This window comes from Neovison vison, chromosome 4 (assembly GCF_020171115.1).
Source record: "Neovison vison isolate M4711 chromosome 4, ASM_NN_V1, whole genome shotgun sequence".
NCBI classification, from domain to species: Eukaryota; Metazoa; Chordata; class Mammalia; order Carnivora; family Mustelidae; genus Neogale; species Neogale vison.
This window is the reverse complement of record NC_058094.1, coordinates 155642632-155661100: the sequence shown is the minus strand read 5'-3', so window position 1 is coordinate 155661100 and position 18469 is coordinate 155642632. Positions and strand designations below refer to the sequence as shown.

The following is an 18469-nucleotide window of genomic DNA, read 5'->3' as shown; positions in this document are numbered from 1 at the left end:
TAACATATCCATCACCTCACAGTTGTCTCTTGCGTATGATGGGAACACTTGAGATATACCCTCTTAGAACACTTTAGGTATACAATACAGTATTAAGTATACTCATGTTGCTGTACATAGATCTCCATAATTTATACATCTTGCATAACTGAAACATTTTACTTTCTGAACATCATCTCACTTCCCCCTCTCTCCAGGCCCAAAGGGGTACAAAATGGTTGTCCATTCTAATCTCTGCTTCTATGCATTTGACTATTTTAGATTCCACATATAAGTGAGATCATGCACTATTTGTTTTTCTCCATCTGGCTTATTTCACCTAGCATAATTTCCTCAAGTTTCATTCATATTATTTCAAAGAGCAGATTTGCTTTTTTTAAGGTGGAATAATTCTCTGTAGTGTGCTTGTGTGGATAAAGACACAAGGTCTTCATATATCACATTTTCTTTATCCATCCCTGAGTTTCCTTCCACTTCTTGGCTATTGTGATTGAGATATATATATTGAGATATAGCATGGAAACATCAGTTTGAAAAACATGTGGGATACATGGAAAGGAGATTATTTACTAATTTATTTACTAGCAGAATGTGTGCTTGTGGAGCAGGTATCTTTAGGAGACTTCTCCAAGAACAAAAGAGCTAATGGGTACCATTTCCTTACCTTGTCCCCCAGCCTGGATATGCAGACACCTACAGAACTACTGCAAGCACTCTTTATGTAGCTTGCTAGCAGTGCCTCCCACCCCTGTTCTCTCCTGTGGACTGCCCCCTCCAACCCCCACTGGGTAGCTCTACAATGTGGTTCCAGCTCCCCTCCCATAGCAAACCTACTCACCCACTACACTTATTAAAAGTGTACCCTACGCCCACATTGTTCTGCAGACCCACACCATGCAACCTGCCCTAGGCAGCAGTCCATCCAAAGAGGCACCACAAATCTAGCACTGTGCAAGCAGCCCGACAGTGTCCAACACCACTCCAAAAAGACTGTTGCCCTGATGAAAGGGAAATACACCCATGCACCAGCTCTTCTGCAGTCCCAGCGGTGGGCTGGGGGCAGACACCCAGTCTGACTGCAGGCCCTGCCCACCAATGAAAGTCTCTCAGGGGATAACAAAGAGAGAGTGACCTGTCGTTTGGTGTGACCACAGTTCTGGCAAATGCCTAGTCTGACCCAACTCAAGTCCAAAGACCCACTAACAACAAAGGGACCAAATGCTGCTTGAAACAGGCAAAAGTGCCATCACAGATGATAGAAGGGAAAAGCACTCAGTCACAATGGTAAGGGGCATGCAACACATATAGCTGATGCCTCTGAAGCTCCAGGTTCTGGTGAAGAGGGGACATTGCCCTGGATGGCACTATAGGAACTTTTCTTCATAAGGCAACTACTTTCAAGAGTAGGAGACTCACATGACTTTCCTAACACAGATAAACAGACATAGAGAGTTAGACAAAAATAAGGAAATAGAGAAATATGTCCCAAATGAAAGAAGAGGACTAAACCACAACAAGAGAGTTAACAAAACAGAGACAATCAATATGGCTGACAGAGAATTTAAAATAATGGTCATAAACATAATCACTGAATTTGAGAAAAGAGTGCAGGACCTCAGTGAGACCCTCAACAAAGAGATAGGAAATACAAAAAAGAATCACATAGAGATGAAGAACTCAATAACTGAAATTAAAAATTCACTAAGAGAATAATGAATTAATTAGAGGAAGTAGAAGGTTGGATCAGTGACCTGGAGGACAGTGTAATGGAAAGCAATCAAGCAGAACAGGATAAAGAAAAAAGAAAAAGAAAACAGTAAGAATAGATTAAGGGAACTCAGTGACACCATCAAGTATAATAACATCTACACTATAAGGATCCCAGGAGAGAAAAGAAGGGGGCAGAAAATTTATTTGAAGAAGTAATAGCTCAAAACTTCTCAAATATTGGAAGAACACAGAAACCCAGAGCCAAGAGGCACAGAGATCCCCCAGTGAAATCAATTCAAGGAGGTTCACACCAAGACACATAATAATTAAATGGCAAAAAGTAGTGATACAGATAAAATCTTAAAAGCAGCTAAAGAAAAGAAAATAGTTACATACAAGGGAAACCCCATAATGCTATCAGCTGATTTCTCAGCAGAAACTATGGGCCAGAAGAGAGGAGCATGATATATTCAAAGTGCTGAAAGTGAAACATGTGCTGCTCACAATAGTCTATCCAGAATGATAGCCATCATTCAGAATAGAAGAAGAGATGAAGAGTTTCCCACACAAACAACAATTAAGGGAATTCATCACCATGTAACCAGCCTGATAAAGGAGATTCTTAGAGTGGAAATACTATTAAAAAGAGCAAGAAAAGTAGGAAGCACAAAAGCACTAAAATTAAGTATGTATACAAAAATCAGTCAAGGAATTCATGAAATAGAAGGATGTAAAGTATGACACCATATGTAAGAACATGGGGGTTGGAAGTAAAAATGTAGTGCTTTTAGAATGGGTTCAAATCGAAGTGACCATCAACTTAATATAGACTATTATATGCAAAGATTTTATATATAAACCTAAAGCTAACCACAAACCAAAAACTGGTAATAGTTTAAAAAATACAGAGAAAAGAATTCAAGTGTATCACTAAAGAAAGCTACCAAACCATGAGAAGAGAGCAAGAGAAGAAAGGATCAGAGAAGAACTACAAAGACAACCATAAAACAATTAACAAAATGGCATTTAAATACATACCTACCAATAATTACTTTGAATGTAACTGGACTAAATGCTCCAACCAAAAGAAATAGGGTGACGGAATGGATTAAAAAGCAAGATCCATCAATATATTGTCTACAAGAGACTTATTTCACAGCTAAAGACACATGCAGATTGAAAGTAAAGGGATGGAAAAACATCATGCAAATGGAAGATCAAAGAAAAGAGCTGAGGTAGCAATACTTATATTGGACAAAACAGACAAGTACTCATGTTGGTTCAGTGTGTAGAGCATGCAGCTCTTGGGAGTTGTGAGTTCAAGTCCTATGGTGAGGGAGGACAGAGGTTAAATTAAAAAAAAAATTTTTTTTTAATTGGACTTTAAAACAAAGACTGTAACAAGAGACCAAAAAAAAAAAAAAAAAAAAAAAGACACTATATAAAGGGAAAAATCCAGCAAAAAGATATAACAATTGTAAATACTTGTGCACACAGCATGGGAACACCCAAATACGTAAAGCAGCTAATAACAAACATAAAAGATGTAGCAATATAGTAATACTAGGGAACTTTAACACTCCATTTACATCGATGGATAGATAATCCAAAAAGAAAATCAACAAGAAAACAGTGGCTCTGAATGGCACATTGGGCCAGATGGATCTAACAAATATATTCAGAACATTCCATCCTAAAAAGCAGAATACACATTCTTTTCAAGTGCACGTGGAACATTCTCCAGAATAGATCACATTTTAGCCCACAAAACAAGACTCAACAAATTAAAAAAAACAAAACAAACAAACAAACAAACAAACGAAGTCATAGCACACATCTTTTCTGACCACAGCACTATGAAATTAGAAATCCACAAGAAAAAAAATCTGTAAAGAACTTAAATATATGGAAGTTAAATAACATGCTACTAAACAATGAAAAGGCCAACTAAGAAATTAAAGAGAAAATAAAAAAATACATGGAGACAAATAAAAATACAATGTTCCAAAATCTTTGAGATACAGATAAAGCTGTTTTAAGAGGGACATTTATAGCAATATAGAACTACCTCGAGGAGCAAGATAAATCTTAAATGAACAACCCAAACTTATACGTAAAGAAGCTAAAAAAAAGAAAAACAAAACCCAAACCAGGAGAAGGAAGGAAATAATAAAGATTAGAACAGAAATAAAAACAATAGAACAACTTAATGAAACCAAGAGCTGGTTCTTTGAAAATACCAATACAAATAATAAACCTTTAGCCACATACATCAAAAAAAGAAAGAGAAGCCTCAAATTAAAAAATCAGAAATGAAAGAGGAGAAATAACAACCAAATCACAGAAACACAAGCAACTATAAGAGAATATTATGAAAAATTATATGCCAAAAATTGGGCAACCTAGAAGAAATGGATAAATTCCTAGAAACATATAACCTCCCAAAACTGAATTAGGATTGTTATCCCCATCATCTATTTCATCCATCCCTTCACCCACCTCCCCTTTGGTGACCATCAGTTTGTTCTCTATAGTTAAGAGTCTGTTTTTTGGTTTGTCTTTTTTTCTTCTTTGCTCTTTCAGCATTTTAATTTTTAGTAGAGACCCATCTCAGGTAAAATGTAGAGTCCCAGTAAAAGATACTTCATTGTTTCCAAAAAACCTATTTGCTTCTAGTACATCAGTTAATATTTTATCATACTGATCTGCCACATATGTTTTGTACCCATATTTCCATATATGCTCTTCTCTTTATCCAGAATAACCTTCCTCTTTTTCTCCTCACCTGGTGATCTAAAGAGCTTCTGAAAAGCCCTATTCAAACATCAACATCTTAGTGATGCTTTCTCTGGACCACTATTCCTGTTCTATTTACATAAAGTGCACATACCTTTATTACTATACCTATACATATGTATCTCTATACACGTATCACACCATTTAGATTATCAGTCAACTTTGATATCCTCAAAGTTACCTTATTCAGATTTATGTTTTACTTAAAAAAAATATATATATATATATATATATATATATATATATTTATTTATTTATTTTTAGAGAGAGAGATGGGGGGGGCTTCATGAGTGGGAGGCAGAGAGAGAGAGGGAGAGAGAATCCCAAGAGACTCCATACTGAGCATGGAGTCCCACACAGGGGCTTGATCCCACGACCCTGAGATTATGACCCAAGCTGAAACCAAGAGTCAGATGCTCAACCAACTGTGCCATCCAGGTGCCCCCTTATTCACATTTAAATTCTCAGTATCTAGCACAATTCCTATGATAATGTAGATACTCAGTAAGTGTTTATATATTAGAAAATATTATATCAAAGGTTTATCTTTCTAAAATGGAAATCTGATCTGATATAATATTGGTAACTCCTCAGAGCTCCTTAGCATGGCATATAAAGTCTCTTCTCATCTGGCCCCACATACGTATATGCTTACCCTCTGTGTTTGAGTAACAAGGAGCCACCATGCCACTCCCTATATTTTCTGGGCTATTTAATCTTTAATTAATTTGCTTTTGTTGTCTTCTCTGCCTGGGAGGCCCATCTTTTCCCATAATAGTCTATCAAATGTCAAAAACACTTTAACGAATTAGTATAAGCATCTAGTATAACCATCTTAAACCCTTCCCAGTTCATTCCCCTTTACAATGAAATCCTTTGTTTCCCACTGTATCCCATACATAACTCTATCATAGCACTTTGACATCTTATTGTTCTTATTGTTTCTATGACTGTGGCCTCTGTAAGCACTATGAGGATAGGAACTAGACCATATTTATTTCTTTATTCTTAGCACCAAGCCAAGTACCCAGGATGAGGGCTCAATAAATGTCAGCAGAATAAACAAATATTGAACTATAAATCAGCAAATTTTATCATTATCAAAATAAGATGTGGCCTACTCTTTTTTTTTAAATCCAAAGGACAACACAGAATCTTAAAGAAAAGAAATTTTGAAAAATAATATCCTCAGGGAGAGACAGAAAATACTGAATATACTATACTTTAAAACTGTTAGAAGGGTACCTGGGTGGCTCAGTCAGCTAAGCATCTGCCTTTGGTTCAGGTCATGATCCCAGGGTCCTGGGATTGAGCTCAACATCAGGTTCCTTGCTCAATGGGAAGCCTGCTTCTCCTTCTCCCTCCATCTGCTGTTCTCCCTGCCTGTGCTCGCTCTCTTTCTCTCTCTATGTTAAATAAATAAATAAAATCTTAAAAAAAAAAACTATTAGATTTTTATTTCCTTGATGCCAAGTGATGTTGAGCATTTTTTCATGTGTCTGTTGGACATCTGTATGTCTTCTTTGGAGAAATGTCTGTTCATGTCTTCTGCCCTTTTCTAGACTGGATTACCTGGTTTTTGGGTGTAGGGTTTGATGCAGCCACTCAGGAAAACACTACAGAGGTTCCTCAAGAAGTTAAAAATAGAGCTACCCTATGACCCAGCAATTACACTACTGGGTATTTACCCCAAAGATACAAATGTAGTGTTCTGAAGGGGCACCTATACCAGTGTTTATAGCAGCCATGTCCACAATAGCCAAAAGTGGAAAGAGCCCAGATGTCTATCGACAGATGAACAGACAAAGAAGATACGGGGTGTGTGTGTGTGTGTGTACACATATACACAAACATACAATGGAATATTATTCAGCCATCAAAAGGATGAAATCTTACCATTTACACTGATGTCTATGGAATGGGAGGGTATTATGCTGAGCAAAATAATTCAGTCAGAGAAAGACAATTATCATATGGCTTCACTCATATGTGGAATATAAGAAACAGTGCAGAGAACCATAGGGGAAGGGAGGGAAAACTGAACGGGAAGAAATCAGAGAGGGAGAAAAACCATGAGAGACTCTTAACTATCAGAAAGAAACTCAAGGTTGCTGGAGGGGAGATGGGTGGGGGGATGGAGTAACTGGGTGATGGACGTTAAGGAAGGCACACGATGAACACTGGGTGTTATATATAAATGGTGAATAACTAATCTCTATATCTGAAATTAATGATGTACTATATGTTGGCTCATTGAATTTTAAGCCGCTGCCTTCGGCTCAGGTCATGATCTCAGGGTCCTGGGATCGAGTTCCGCATCGGGCTCTCTGCTCAGCGGGGAGCCTGCTTCCCCCTCTCTCTGCCTGCCTCACCATCTACTTGTGATTTCTCTCTGTCAAATAAATAAATAAAATCTTTAAAAAAAATTAAAAAAAATTACAAAAAAGCTATTAGAAATTAAATACCAATGCATCTTTCTTATTTTAAATAATAAAACATTTAGGTAGCTTTCATGTCTAGGGAAGCAATTTAATTCTGTTAAGACCATAATAAATATCATTGTGCTTTGCTAAACATCACAACAAACTTCTAGTCTAGTGGTTCTCTACCGTGACTATATATTCAAATAACTGGGAAAGCATTTAAAAAATTCCAATACCTAGTCTCATCTCAGATCAATGAAATGAGATTCTATGATGGTAGGGTCCAGGCAATGCTACTTTTTAATGCTTCCTAAGTGAATCTAATATAAATTATTTTTCTCCTACAAAATAATAATAAAATTCCTTATGTATCTGGCTGTTCCTTCTTGGTCTCAGTGGAGGTACCTTCTTCCACTTAATCCTTAAATGTTAGTGTTCCTGATTCCTTCCAGATCTGTTCTCAAATTCCTAAGATTCCATGTAAATACAGAGAAACTGGATTTTAAAATGAGGTTCTATGTTTTTTTCAGCCCTGAATATAACATTCATTATTTTAAAAAAGAGAAAGAGAGAGAGAAGATTTCCACAGTTTGGTCTTTTTCCTTTCAGAGAGATTAGGCTCAAGTCTGCTGCTACTTACAAGTTTTACAAAAGATCTAGAATTCCATAATCTCTATTCTGATAGTGGTGCTTAGTCAATTCAAAGCTATTATTTTGTTCATTTGTTCAGTCCTTTGGCCCGTGTCTCCAAACTTGAGTGTTATCTTCTTTCCCTCACTTTGCTTCTTTCTCACTTACCTGAGGCTATGCTGATGCCCATGAGGATATACTTTTGGCAGCTGGATATATAAGGCATATGACCCCTGGCACTTAGGATTTAATATCTGTGATTCGAAGCATTCCTGAACAATCCAAAAGATGAGTGATACAAAGCAATTTTTAATTTGGTAAGGCAGCACATTTGAAGCCCACTGTTATGAATTCAGTCCTCAGAGTGAGTAACAAAATTCCTACTACCACTGCAACAAACCTTTGCTTTGTTTTCCACTTAGCATTTATATATGTATCTATGTATCTCTCTCTCTCTCTCTCTCTATATATATATATATATATATATATATATATATCTGTAATTCTTAGGATATACTCCAGTGCCATTTGCGACATGGCATACCAAAAAAATCTTAAACTATAATCATCATGAAAATAAAAGATAGTGTTCTGCACTATCATACTGCAAGTAATTGGCCTTAAGGGGAGAATAGAATTAGGAGCTAACAATTCAAAACCTATTCAACTTTCTAACTAGAACACAAAGAAAAAGTCACAATATTAATAAAATTCCAAATCAAATTTAGAATATTGGTTAAATTTATATTAAGTAAAGAAATATTACAATAATTTAACAACAACAACAAAGTAAAAGCCATGTGACAGAAAAGACTGGAGGGAAGGGTTGAGGCTGCTGACATTGAGGCTTACCATGAAGGCAAAGACAAAATGCACAAAACTGAGGTAAACTACAAAAAGAGTTTCCTCAAGGTGAAGTTGACCTGCACCAGAGGAACGCAGGATGAAAGAGTAATGCATACGGCAAGAGAATGCCACCTATTGGTGCTTTGCAGTATTTGCCCATGTTGGTGTATTCTGCATTCTGTTGGTGCTTCTTACTGAGAAACATTAATCCCTAAGAAAAATCAGCTATCGCTCAAGGGGATTTCTTCACTTTGCTGACATCATCTCCTTATTTGTGAATCCTGTATGAGTTAGTTCACACTATAGAAGTGATTATATAGCAAGTGCATACTCTCAAAAATAAAAGAAAGCAAAACAAAGAACAAAATCTTCATCTCATTGGTAACTGAGGAGGGCATTAGCATCTTCTTCTGAAAATTAACAGTATCCTGTAAGGACTAATATAATATCCAATAACAACCAATACTAGCCTATAATATACTATCATCCTAACTGGTGAGGAAAAGGTCTTGTGTACAGATTTTAGCCAATGTACATGGAGGGAAAAGAATTAGGAATCACCATTTTACAAACCCCACTTAATCAACAGCTCCAGGTAATGTTCGTGCTCATTCTTGGTTCAAGCCATTAGATGAAAGGCTGATAAAAACTTTTATAAAGGAAAAACACAGTTGTCACCACCTGAATCCACTGTTCAATGTTAGAGTCTTTAGAAGAGGGACAACCAGCGTGCTTGGTTATAATGTGGACAGGACCATCTACAAAATACTCTTTTATCAAAAAGTTAGACTCCTATTTAACCAGCCTCTTAGGACACTGGTTCTCAACCCTGACTACACATCAGAACATGTAAGCAGCCTTTTACACTTTCCTGAGCCCCAGCTTTGACCAATTAAATTAACATCCCTCAAGGTGAACTCAGTCAGGCATTCTTATTTTTTGCAAAAAATATTTTTAAGAAGCTCCCTGAGTGATTCTAATAACCAACCAGAGTGGAAAAACCACTAATCCAGAGTTAAGAGGATATACTTTACGGGATATACAGCACAGAACAGTGATTCTCGAACTTTAATGTGTCAGTTATACCCCTGAGGATCTTGTTAACAACAGATTCCCATTTGGCGGGTCTAGGGAGGGCACCAAGAATCTGCTCCCCAATGACACTAAAGCAGTCAGTCCCCTGTGAGTAGAGAGGATACAAACCAGTGCTGTCCAAGGGAAACATAAGAAGAGTAGCATATATAATTTAAAATTTTCTAGTAGCCACAGTAAAAGGAATGAATTTTAATAATGTACTTATTTAGCCCAATATATCTAAAACATTACCATTTCAATATGTAGCCAATATAAATAGTTCTTAACAAGATATTTTAAATTCTTTATTTCATGCTGTCTGATGTGGATGTTACACTTACGGCACATTTCAGTTCACACAACTCACATTTCAAGTGCTCACCAGCCACATGCACAAAATGGCTAACATCCTGGACAGCACCGGTAGAGAAGAACAAAGAAAGAAACTTCAAAGAACTAATGCTGGACATTCTATAGGAAAAGTCTGCAAACAGATAACAACAGGACAAGTACGAATGGGAGAAACTAAAGTCTTCAGAGACATAATTATATGTCATGTATGACTTTGTTTCTTAATTCAAAAGTTGGGCTTTTTTTTTTTTTTTTTTTTTTAGAGAATTAGGGAAATTTGTTACAGATGAGCCTTTAAATGAGAAAAAGAATGCCCCTAATTTTACCAGGTATGATTATAAGATTACGTGAGAAAATGTCCACTTTCTTAGAGATGAGCAAAGAAGTATGTAGGAAAGAAAGAACAGGATTTGCTTCAAAATAGTTCAGCAAAAAAAGAAAAGGAAAATGAAAAAAGTTAAAACAAATGTGACAAACGCTTGGCAACTAACTATTCAATCTAGGTGATGGTAATCAGGGCTTTATTATACGAATCTCTATACACTTGAAAATTCTTTAACAAAAAGTTTAAAACATATTAATAGCATTAGAATTTAAATGCTAATTTTATTTTTTATAAAGGTCAACTACATGCTAAAGGGTGGAAATAAGTGAACAAAACAATGGTATTTATGTATTAATAATATGTGTGTTATTTACAAATTGTACTTTAAGGAGGCTTCCTTTCTTTATGTACTCAGTGTAAAACATTTACTAAATAAGGATGCCAAAATTGAGCCTCTTTTCTAGTCTGAGTCACTTCTCTGTGAAACACTGTCTTGTAGTTCCAACTGTTGGTAGGCCCCTTGCCCAAATATACCGACATCTGCTTTAAGAATATGCCAGCAGTTTTAATCAAACATCATAACTAAAAGCAATGAAATAACACCCATATCAAATCTGTAATTTCTAGGTGTAATATGTAATTTCTCATTATCACTCAAGAAAGTACAATACAGTGTAGTTTGACCCAACTATCTGGTATCTGGCTTTTTTCTCTTCTGGATGCACTTTTTTGATTTTTCTGTGTTTACATGGATAACAGAGTATGCACTATGTATTATCATGATGTTAACTCTTAGTAATAATTGTTACCTGCCAAAAATATACACGATCAGGAACTACCATAATTTGTTCACTATTAACTGGGCCAGGATGACATCACTGCACTCTTGTTAGGATCTATGCCACTCGCTCTAAACCTTGTGAAGCAGGATGCTACAGCATCACTGACTTCTGGTTTGCAGGCTGACAGATCACACCATCACTACCCACAAGGAACTACACAAACATGGCTGTTCAACTATAATAATGCCCTAATTTTAACAATGTGTGGTTCTTTACTTCTGTTAGCTAGACTCTTCAGTTCCTTCACGAGGGAGCCTTATTGGACATTATTATTCCTATAGCTTTTCACACCAGAAATAAGAAAACTACATGAACCAAACAGAAAAAATGCCTTTTTACAAATTCTAATGGTATTAATCATGACAAAGGTATTTAGATTTTACTCACTATTCTGAGCCTCTCTAGTCCTGAGATTTGAAATTAGCATTTTACAAAGATCTAAGCCTGTGGATGAGCACAAACCTTTCCTTCCATGTATGGTTCTCTTCAATTCACAATGTGACCAATAATGTCCATCTGTCCACTTCTTTAACTTATGAGCTCTTTGTGAAGACAGACTATATACTTCTTATTTTTTCTATTCTTGGCACTCTCAAGCACAGAATTATACATTTAAATAAACGTTTACTGAATAAAACTAACCTCAAAAATGAAAAGGTTTCCCACCAGATAGCATAAATAATATGACAGTAAGTTTTTATAAGACCATAAACAATACATTTCATAATCTTATGAAAGACTTTCCATATATTGATTCAAAGTGTAACTAATACATTAAGCTTGCTTGTATTTATTTTTTATTGGATGAAGTGTAACATGCAAGCAAAATTGAATTTAAACTTACCTAAATAAAATAAAAATATGCCACAGATTTCAATAAAACTATGAAAATAAAAACCTAGAGTGATGCTGTATTTCTCAATGAAATAATGGCATTATTCTTAATCATTATTTGGAGATTTAAAATTTTTTGACACTTTAAAATTCCACCAACATAAATTTAATCCCCCAAATACACCTTAGTCAAAGACTAGTAATCCAAAATAATCCAATTAGTATTTCATCAGTAATCGATGAAGAAAAGAATTATAGTTAAAAGTGATACCAGTAAAGTAGTAAATAGCCATGTATATCTTCCTCCCAATATACGCAAATCTATACCTTAATTATAAATATTAATCCACGTGCCATTTGGAAAGTGGTTCTGAAAAACAAATATTTTGAAACTTGGGGATAATAAAATCAAAGTCTAAATTCATTTGTTTGATCTGTAGCATTTGGGCATAATAAAGTAAAATATTTTAAATTTACCATTTATCCACATGTATTTAATAAGGATATTTTAAGGTTTTTATAGACCAAAAGAGAGGAATAATCTTTGAATGTTTCCTTTGTTCTAACTGTATTTTACATGATAGCATTTAATACTCATAGTAATCTATAAGGTAAGTTTTATTTCCAGTTTACAGATAAAGAGACAGAGGCTCTAAGGTATTATTAAAGACTGAGCTCATAATAATAGGCAAATACAAAGCCAGTGTCTGAACACAGTCCATATCTGTAAGAAAGCTTTAGAATGCCCTCTAGTGCACCATGCTCACCCGTACTCTACCCAAAACTATCAGATGTTCACATTTTAGGAGTTTTCAAAGACAAATTAAAGCATACTTTAACAGTTACTCAAAAATACATCTAAGCATTGAGAAGTATATAAAAAGAATAAGCCAAGTGACAAAGGATTTAAATCAACTAGGAAAAGATGATTAACATAATGTGAAAGCAAATATTACATGCTTTGTAATCCACTTAATATTCCTCTCCTGACCTTTTCCTTTACATGTTTAAAATTTTAATCTTCTCAGGGCCACTACAGTCTTCTCAGGATTAACAAAGAGAATTCTAGTGCTCACATTTCATTGCAGGCCTTCCTAAATGTTGACAAAAAATTTCAGCAAGAAAAGAAGGGAAAAAATGTCCACTTTCTCCCAAAGCCACAAATATGTCTACAGTATTTATTCTGTACCTTACAGATGATTCAGTTAATGTAGTGAATTGAGAAGATTCTCAGAGGAAGGTATCTTACTCTTCTGTTTAGTATCCTTGTAAGTGGTTTTTGTACAAAGGAACCTTGTAAGATACCAATTTACCTGGCTAAGAGTATAGCCATGTTATGTGAAAGTACATCTTTGACCCTAAACTCAAGAAAATAGCCTAATTCTGATTAGTGACTTTCAGTATTTAATTTTTGCTCTGGTAGTATTTAGTTAAAATATCCTTAAAGGTATTAAAAAACTGTAAGTATCAATGATACTTTTCTACCATATAAGTGTAATAAAACTACAACCCAGATTCTTTTTTCAAACTAAAAAGTTTGAGTCTTTTCCTTTACATTATCAAAAGTTTAGTAAATGTGACACATTTTATTTTTCAAATGAAAGTATCTTTTTGATAAAATAAAAACCAATTTCACAATTATTTTTAAGTTAAAAACATTGAGACAAACTATCAGCATCAATTGCAAAGGAAAAATTAAATTATCTTCAACTCTTCTAGCTGTAAAGAAATAACTAGAAATCTCCATTGTTCAGTTCTGGTTATTTTTCTCCCTGCTTACAGAAGCAAAGAGTTATGGAAGGTATTAATATGCCTCTCAATGAGTGATATTCCACAGGACAAACTCTCAGTAAAATATTAGAAAAAAATAATATGTGAACATAATTCTTTTTGCCAAGACACAAATTCCTAGAAAACACTGAAGTTTTATGTTAGTTAATAAAAGATTTTTACTTAAAAAAATCATCTTTCATGTTTACTAGGTCTCAAAGGATCTCCCTGGAAATTATATGATAATTACAAGAGGAAACACAATAACTATACCAAGAGAAAAACACATTAAACAAATGATTAAAATTAATATTAGTAAAAAAGACCAACCCATGGACCTCTGGATATCATATCCCCAACACTTACAGACACCCCACTTATATTCCAACCACAAATGGATAAACTCATTCTAATCATGAGAAAAAGCAAACCAACTCAAACTGAAGAACATTCTATAAAATCACTAGCTTGTATTCTTCAGAAATATCAATTTCATACAAGACAAAGACTGAGAAACTGTTCTAAGTTAAATGTGACTGAAGAAATGAGACTAAAGAAATGAATAACCAAATGAAAAACATGATTCTGGACTGGGTCCTGTACCAGAAAAACCAAAGCTGCAGTAAGAGATATTATTTGGACAACCGATGAAACTGGAATGAGTTATGGATAAGATGAAAATATCACACTGACTTAAATTTCTGAATTTGATAGATGATCTATGGTTATATAAGAGAATACCTTGGTTCTCAGGAAAGACACAACTGATGTATTATGTGATAAAGAGTTGTGATGTATGCAAGAGGGAGAGAATTATGAGCAAATGTGGCCAAGTGCTGAAATTTGGTAAATCTAAGAAAGGGCTTATTCTTCGTACTATCCTTGCAACTTCTCTGAAATTTTGAACTTACTTCAAAATAAAAACTTTTAAAATCATCTTTTCAGATTAAATAAATATTAATGAGAGAAGATTTTCACCATAAACAATTATTTGATAAAATCAAGTTTGATGAAATGGTATGATTAGTACAAGTGCTTTGAATAGTGACAAATTAAGGAGCTCATACCAATACATACCTTTCTTCAGGAAAAAAACAAAACCCAAAACCAAAAAGCCTAAAAACTACTGTTATGGAAAAAAGCTATACTAAACTGTGCTTAGTGATACTCTGGCACACATGGGAACAAACACTGCACAATTATTGTACTTTGAGTGGTACTGGTTTTATATCCCATCTTTTAATTAAACAGTACATCAATAACTAAATAAATAATTTAAAATTATGTATATGCATTTGAAAGAATACATATCAAATTATAGGAGTTAACTTTGGGTAGCACACACCTGAGGATAGTTTTTATTTTCTTCTTATATTTTGTAATACTTCTGCCATGAGCATAAATTACTTTTATGACAAAAAAAAAAGGAAGAGTAAACTTTTTAAAAAGAGTAAGGGAAAAAGAACTTAATAGCAGGCAATTCGACTTCTCAGAGTTTGAATCCTATGTCAAAACATGACATTTTCTTATGTTTACATACATATTTTCCCAAAAGGATCTCACTTACAGCTGATCTTGAAGCTCCACAATTATATATTCTAATTGTTCCTTTTCCAATTTATGAGCCAGATCAGAATCTTCAATCCTTTGAAGTAGTATTTTATTCTGGGATACAGACTCAGACAGCTGGTTCTCTCGAAGTCGTAAGAGTTCTTCAAGATAACCCTGAAAATACAGTACCAACAAGATAAAGCTACCACAAAATTTTAATGTATATCTTGAAGATCAATACTGAGTAGGTTAAATGCTATTCTTTCCATACTTCAATGAAATAATCTCTAAGTATTAATGATGAAATAATAAAATAATCATTTTAATTGAATACAAAAATTTAACATATGTTCTCCATCCTTTAAAGCTCTTCCCTGAAGTTCAATAAGATGTTTGCCTGCAGTGGGTAAACTGGAAATTTATAGATTTTGACCACCTTCACCCATTCTATTCATCTCCACCAGGTTCACATTCCTGGTAAACTGTTTCTTTTTTCTCAAGGGCACTGTATTTCTTTAGCCTTAATATTGCTTCTGCCTTAAGGTCTATCTTGAATGATATTGTTATAGAATTCTTTTTTTCATATTTGTCTGCTTTACATTTACCCTCCTAATAAATGTTAAAATCTCAAACACATAAATGAAATGATATACAGAAGAATAAATGGCTTATTTTAAAAATTTAACTTATAATTTTTTAGAGGGTGGGAGGAGCAGAGAGAGACAGGGAGAGAGAGGAATTAAGCAGGATCCATGCCCAGCGTGGAGACCAACATGGGGCTCAATTCTACAATTCTGAGATCGTGACCTGAGTTGAAATCAAGAGTCGGATGCGTAACCAACCGACCCAACCAGGTGCCCCTAAATGTCTAATTTTTATATTAAAACATAAAATTAGAAAAAGTTGAACAAACAAAAGCCTCTTTTAAAACTCGGCATGATTTTTCATCAAGACAAGGACAATTCAAGTACAGAAAGGAAGTAGCAATGGGTCAACACTTATATTCAGTTAAAAGATATTTTGGAAGTGACAGTCCAAAGGCAAAAATGAGAATCAAATCAATGACTTTTGGCAACTGATAAATACCTTCTGTTCCAGGGTTAGCTGATACTTCTGTTTAACTCTCTTACACTTGTTGAACCAACTATTCTCATCCATGATGAAAGGAGGCCCGACATTCTCTGGAGTGCTGCTTTCACTACCACTGCTTCCCAAAGTCCTCAGCTCTTCCTCGTCACTGCTGATGCTGTCAGAACTGGGGATATTAAAATTTTAAAACTGAAGTTAATATGTTTCACTCCATTAAGAAATACTTCTCTATTTTGTAAGTTACCAGTGAGCCAACTCCAAAATATTTAGCACTCCATATACAATTATATTAATGATATTATAAAGACTTTAGCTTTCTGAAAAAAATGACAATCTAGTATAGACTGCTGACTTCCTCTCATGGAGTTAAGCCTCAAGATGCTATAGAAGTTGACCTGAAGTTTGTAAACCTAAAGAATTTAACAAAAGAACTGTGAGAATGTTCTGAGAAGAAAGGAAAGATTTCCTGAGAAGAAAACCAGAAAACCTAGATGTGTTGGAAAGAACTTTTTAGATGAGTTTTTTCACTGTCTCAAGTAGATGACTGCCTGTCCAGTATCCAATGCTGTGCAGACAAACAGCACAACCAGCCTAATGTCAGTGAGGTGTAATAGGGCAGTGTTCAAGGTCAGTTCAACTTTATCAAAGAGGAGATAATAAGAGATTCAGAAAAACTGGTCATCCCAACCATTTTCCATTGAAGGAAGAAGGAGAAGCAGAGGTAAAGCAGAGAAAACACTCTACAATCCATATCTGAAATTCCTAATGACATCCATTTGGTAGAGGAGGGCAGAATAAGGTTAAAAAAAAGAAGAAACTAAATGAAGAACTGCACTAAAATGGATATCTGGTTTAGAAGAAAGAAGAGGTATTATACTAAAGAAAAACAGGGAAAAACACATTTAAAAATATAAGCAATGATATTAACATAAGAAAAAATACCATATAAATATTCTGTATAATCTTCAAAATATTTTTAAAAAATCCTCTGACCTATCAAATGGAGACACAAAATAAGAAAATACAGTAAATAGTAAATTCAAAACAAAAAATAAGATGGCAGAATAATCCCTAATACAAAGTAAGTTATAAAAATCTTTAATGGGTTAAACCTTACAGCAAGAGCCAAATGTTTAAGTTTAATTAAGACAAATAAGGACTAGAGTGCCTGGGTGGCTCTCTTGGTTAAACGTCCAACTCGTGATTTTGGCTCAGGTCATGATCTCATGTGTCATGAGGTCAAGTCCTGCGCTGAGCTCTGTGATCAGTATGTAGTCTTTTTGAGCTTCTCTCTCTTCTTTTCCAAACTAAATAAATAAACATTAAAAAAAAGATAAGGACCAACAGTAAGTTGTCTACAAGATACGTAAGAAAACAGAACAATTAAAACTAAAGAAAGAGAAAGCACATAAAAAAATATGGCTCAAAGCAAATCCAGTTCAGAAATCATAATTTCATAGGTTTACAGAGATCTAACGATGGAAAATATAATAAGCATCAAAGAAAGATACATATTTCATTTTCTGAAGTCTGTGTTTATACCTGTTGGGCTCTGGAGTCCAGGGACCAAGTATGTTGCAAATATGAACAAGAGACCTTTGCATAAGGAAAAATCCTACCTCCAATGAGACATGCTCAGCCAGGATCTAGGAAACAAACCAGTAAACAAACACATACCAAAAGAAAGTTGCCTCTCACAGCCATGGCTTTTAGTGGACTAGAGAAAATAAAGCAGTGGCTGATGGTAAACCTCCAGCTCTGAAAAACAGACCAAAAAACTTCTAAAAAAATAATATTTGACATTAGAAATTAAATGGGTGAAATAACAGGCAGATACAGGTGGGAGAGGGAGTTAATAAAAGATAAGAAGAAATTACAATTATTATTTCAAAATGGTAAGAAAAAACAACTGCTATGCTAGATTAATGTATCCAGCAATATTATCTTCCCAGAAAGAGGGCAGTATAAGTGCACATACTGAGAAAACTAAAACCTGAGAGCTGTACCAAGAAATTCTCCTAAAAGAATTAATGATCATACTCAAAGAAAAAGGAAATGATCCAAGAAAAAACAGTGAGCAAAGAAAATTTTAAGCTTATGGGTAAGCCTAAACAAATATTGAGAGCATGAAACAGTAATAGTGATGCCTGCTTTGTGGAATTTTAAATACATCAATGAGAGAGTTAGAATTCTGGACAGTAATAGCACATGTCAAGAATGAAACGACT

At 34.6% G+C, this 18469-nt stretch overlaps 1 protein-coding gene across 4 annotated transcripts in view; it reads right to left on the bottom strand.

Moving 5' to 3' along the window:
* The window catches only part of RUNDC3B (RUN domain containing 3B), a 137278-nt gene that overhangs the window by 26168 nt on the left and 92641 nt on the right, over positions 1–18469 (bottom strand). For all 4 annotated transcript variants that reach the window (XM_044245947.1, XM_044245949.1, XM_044245948.1 and 1 more), the window contains 2 exons: positions 16239–16407; positions 15169–15326 (listed from right to left, as the gene is read on the bottom strand). In XM_044245947.1, the coding sequence (XP_044101882.1) occupies positions 15169–15326; positions 16239–16407 (327 nt within the window). The remainder of the gene's footprint in view (positions 1–15168; positions 15327–16238; positions 16408–18469) is intronic.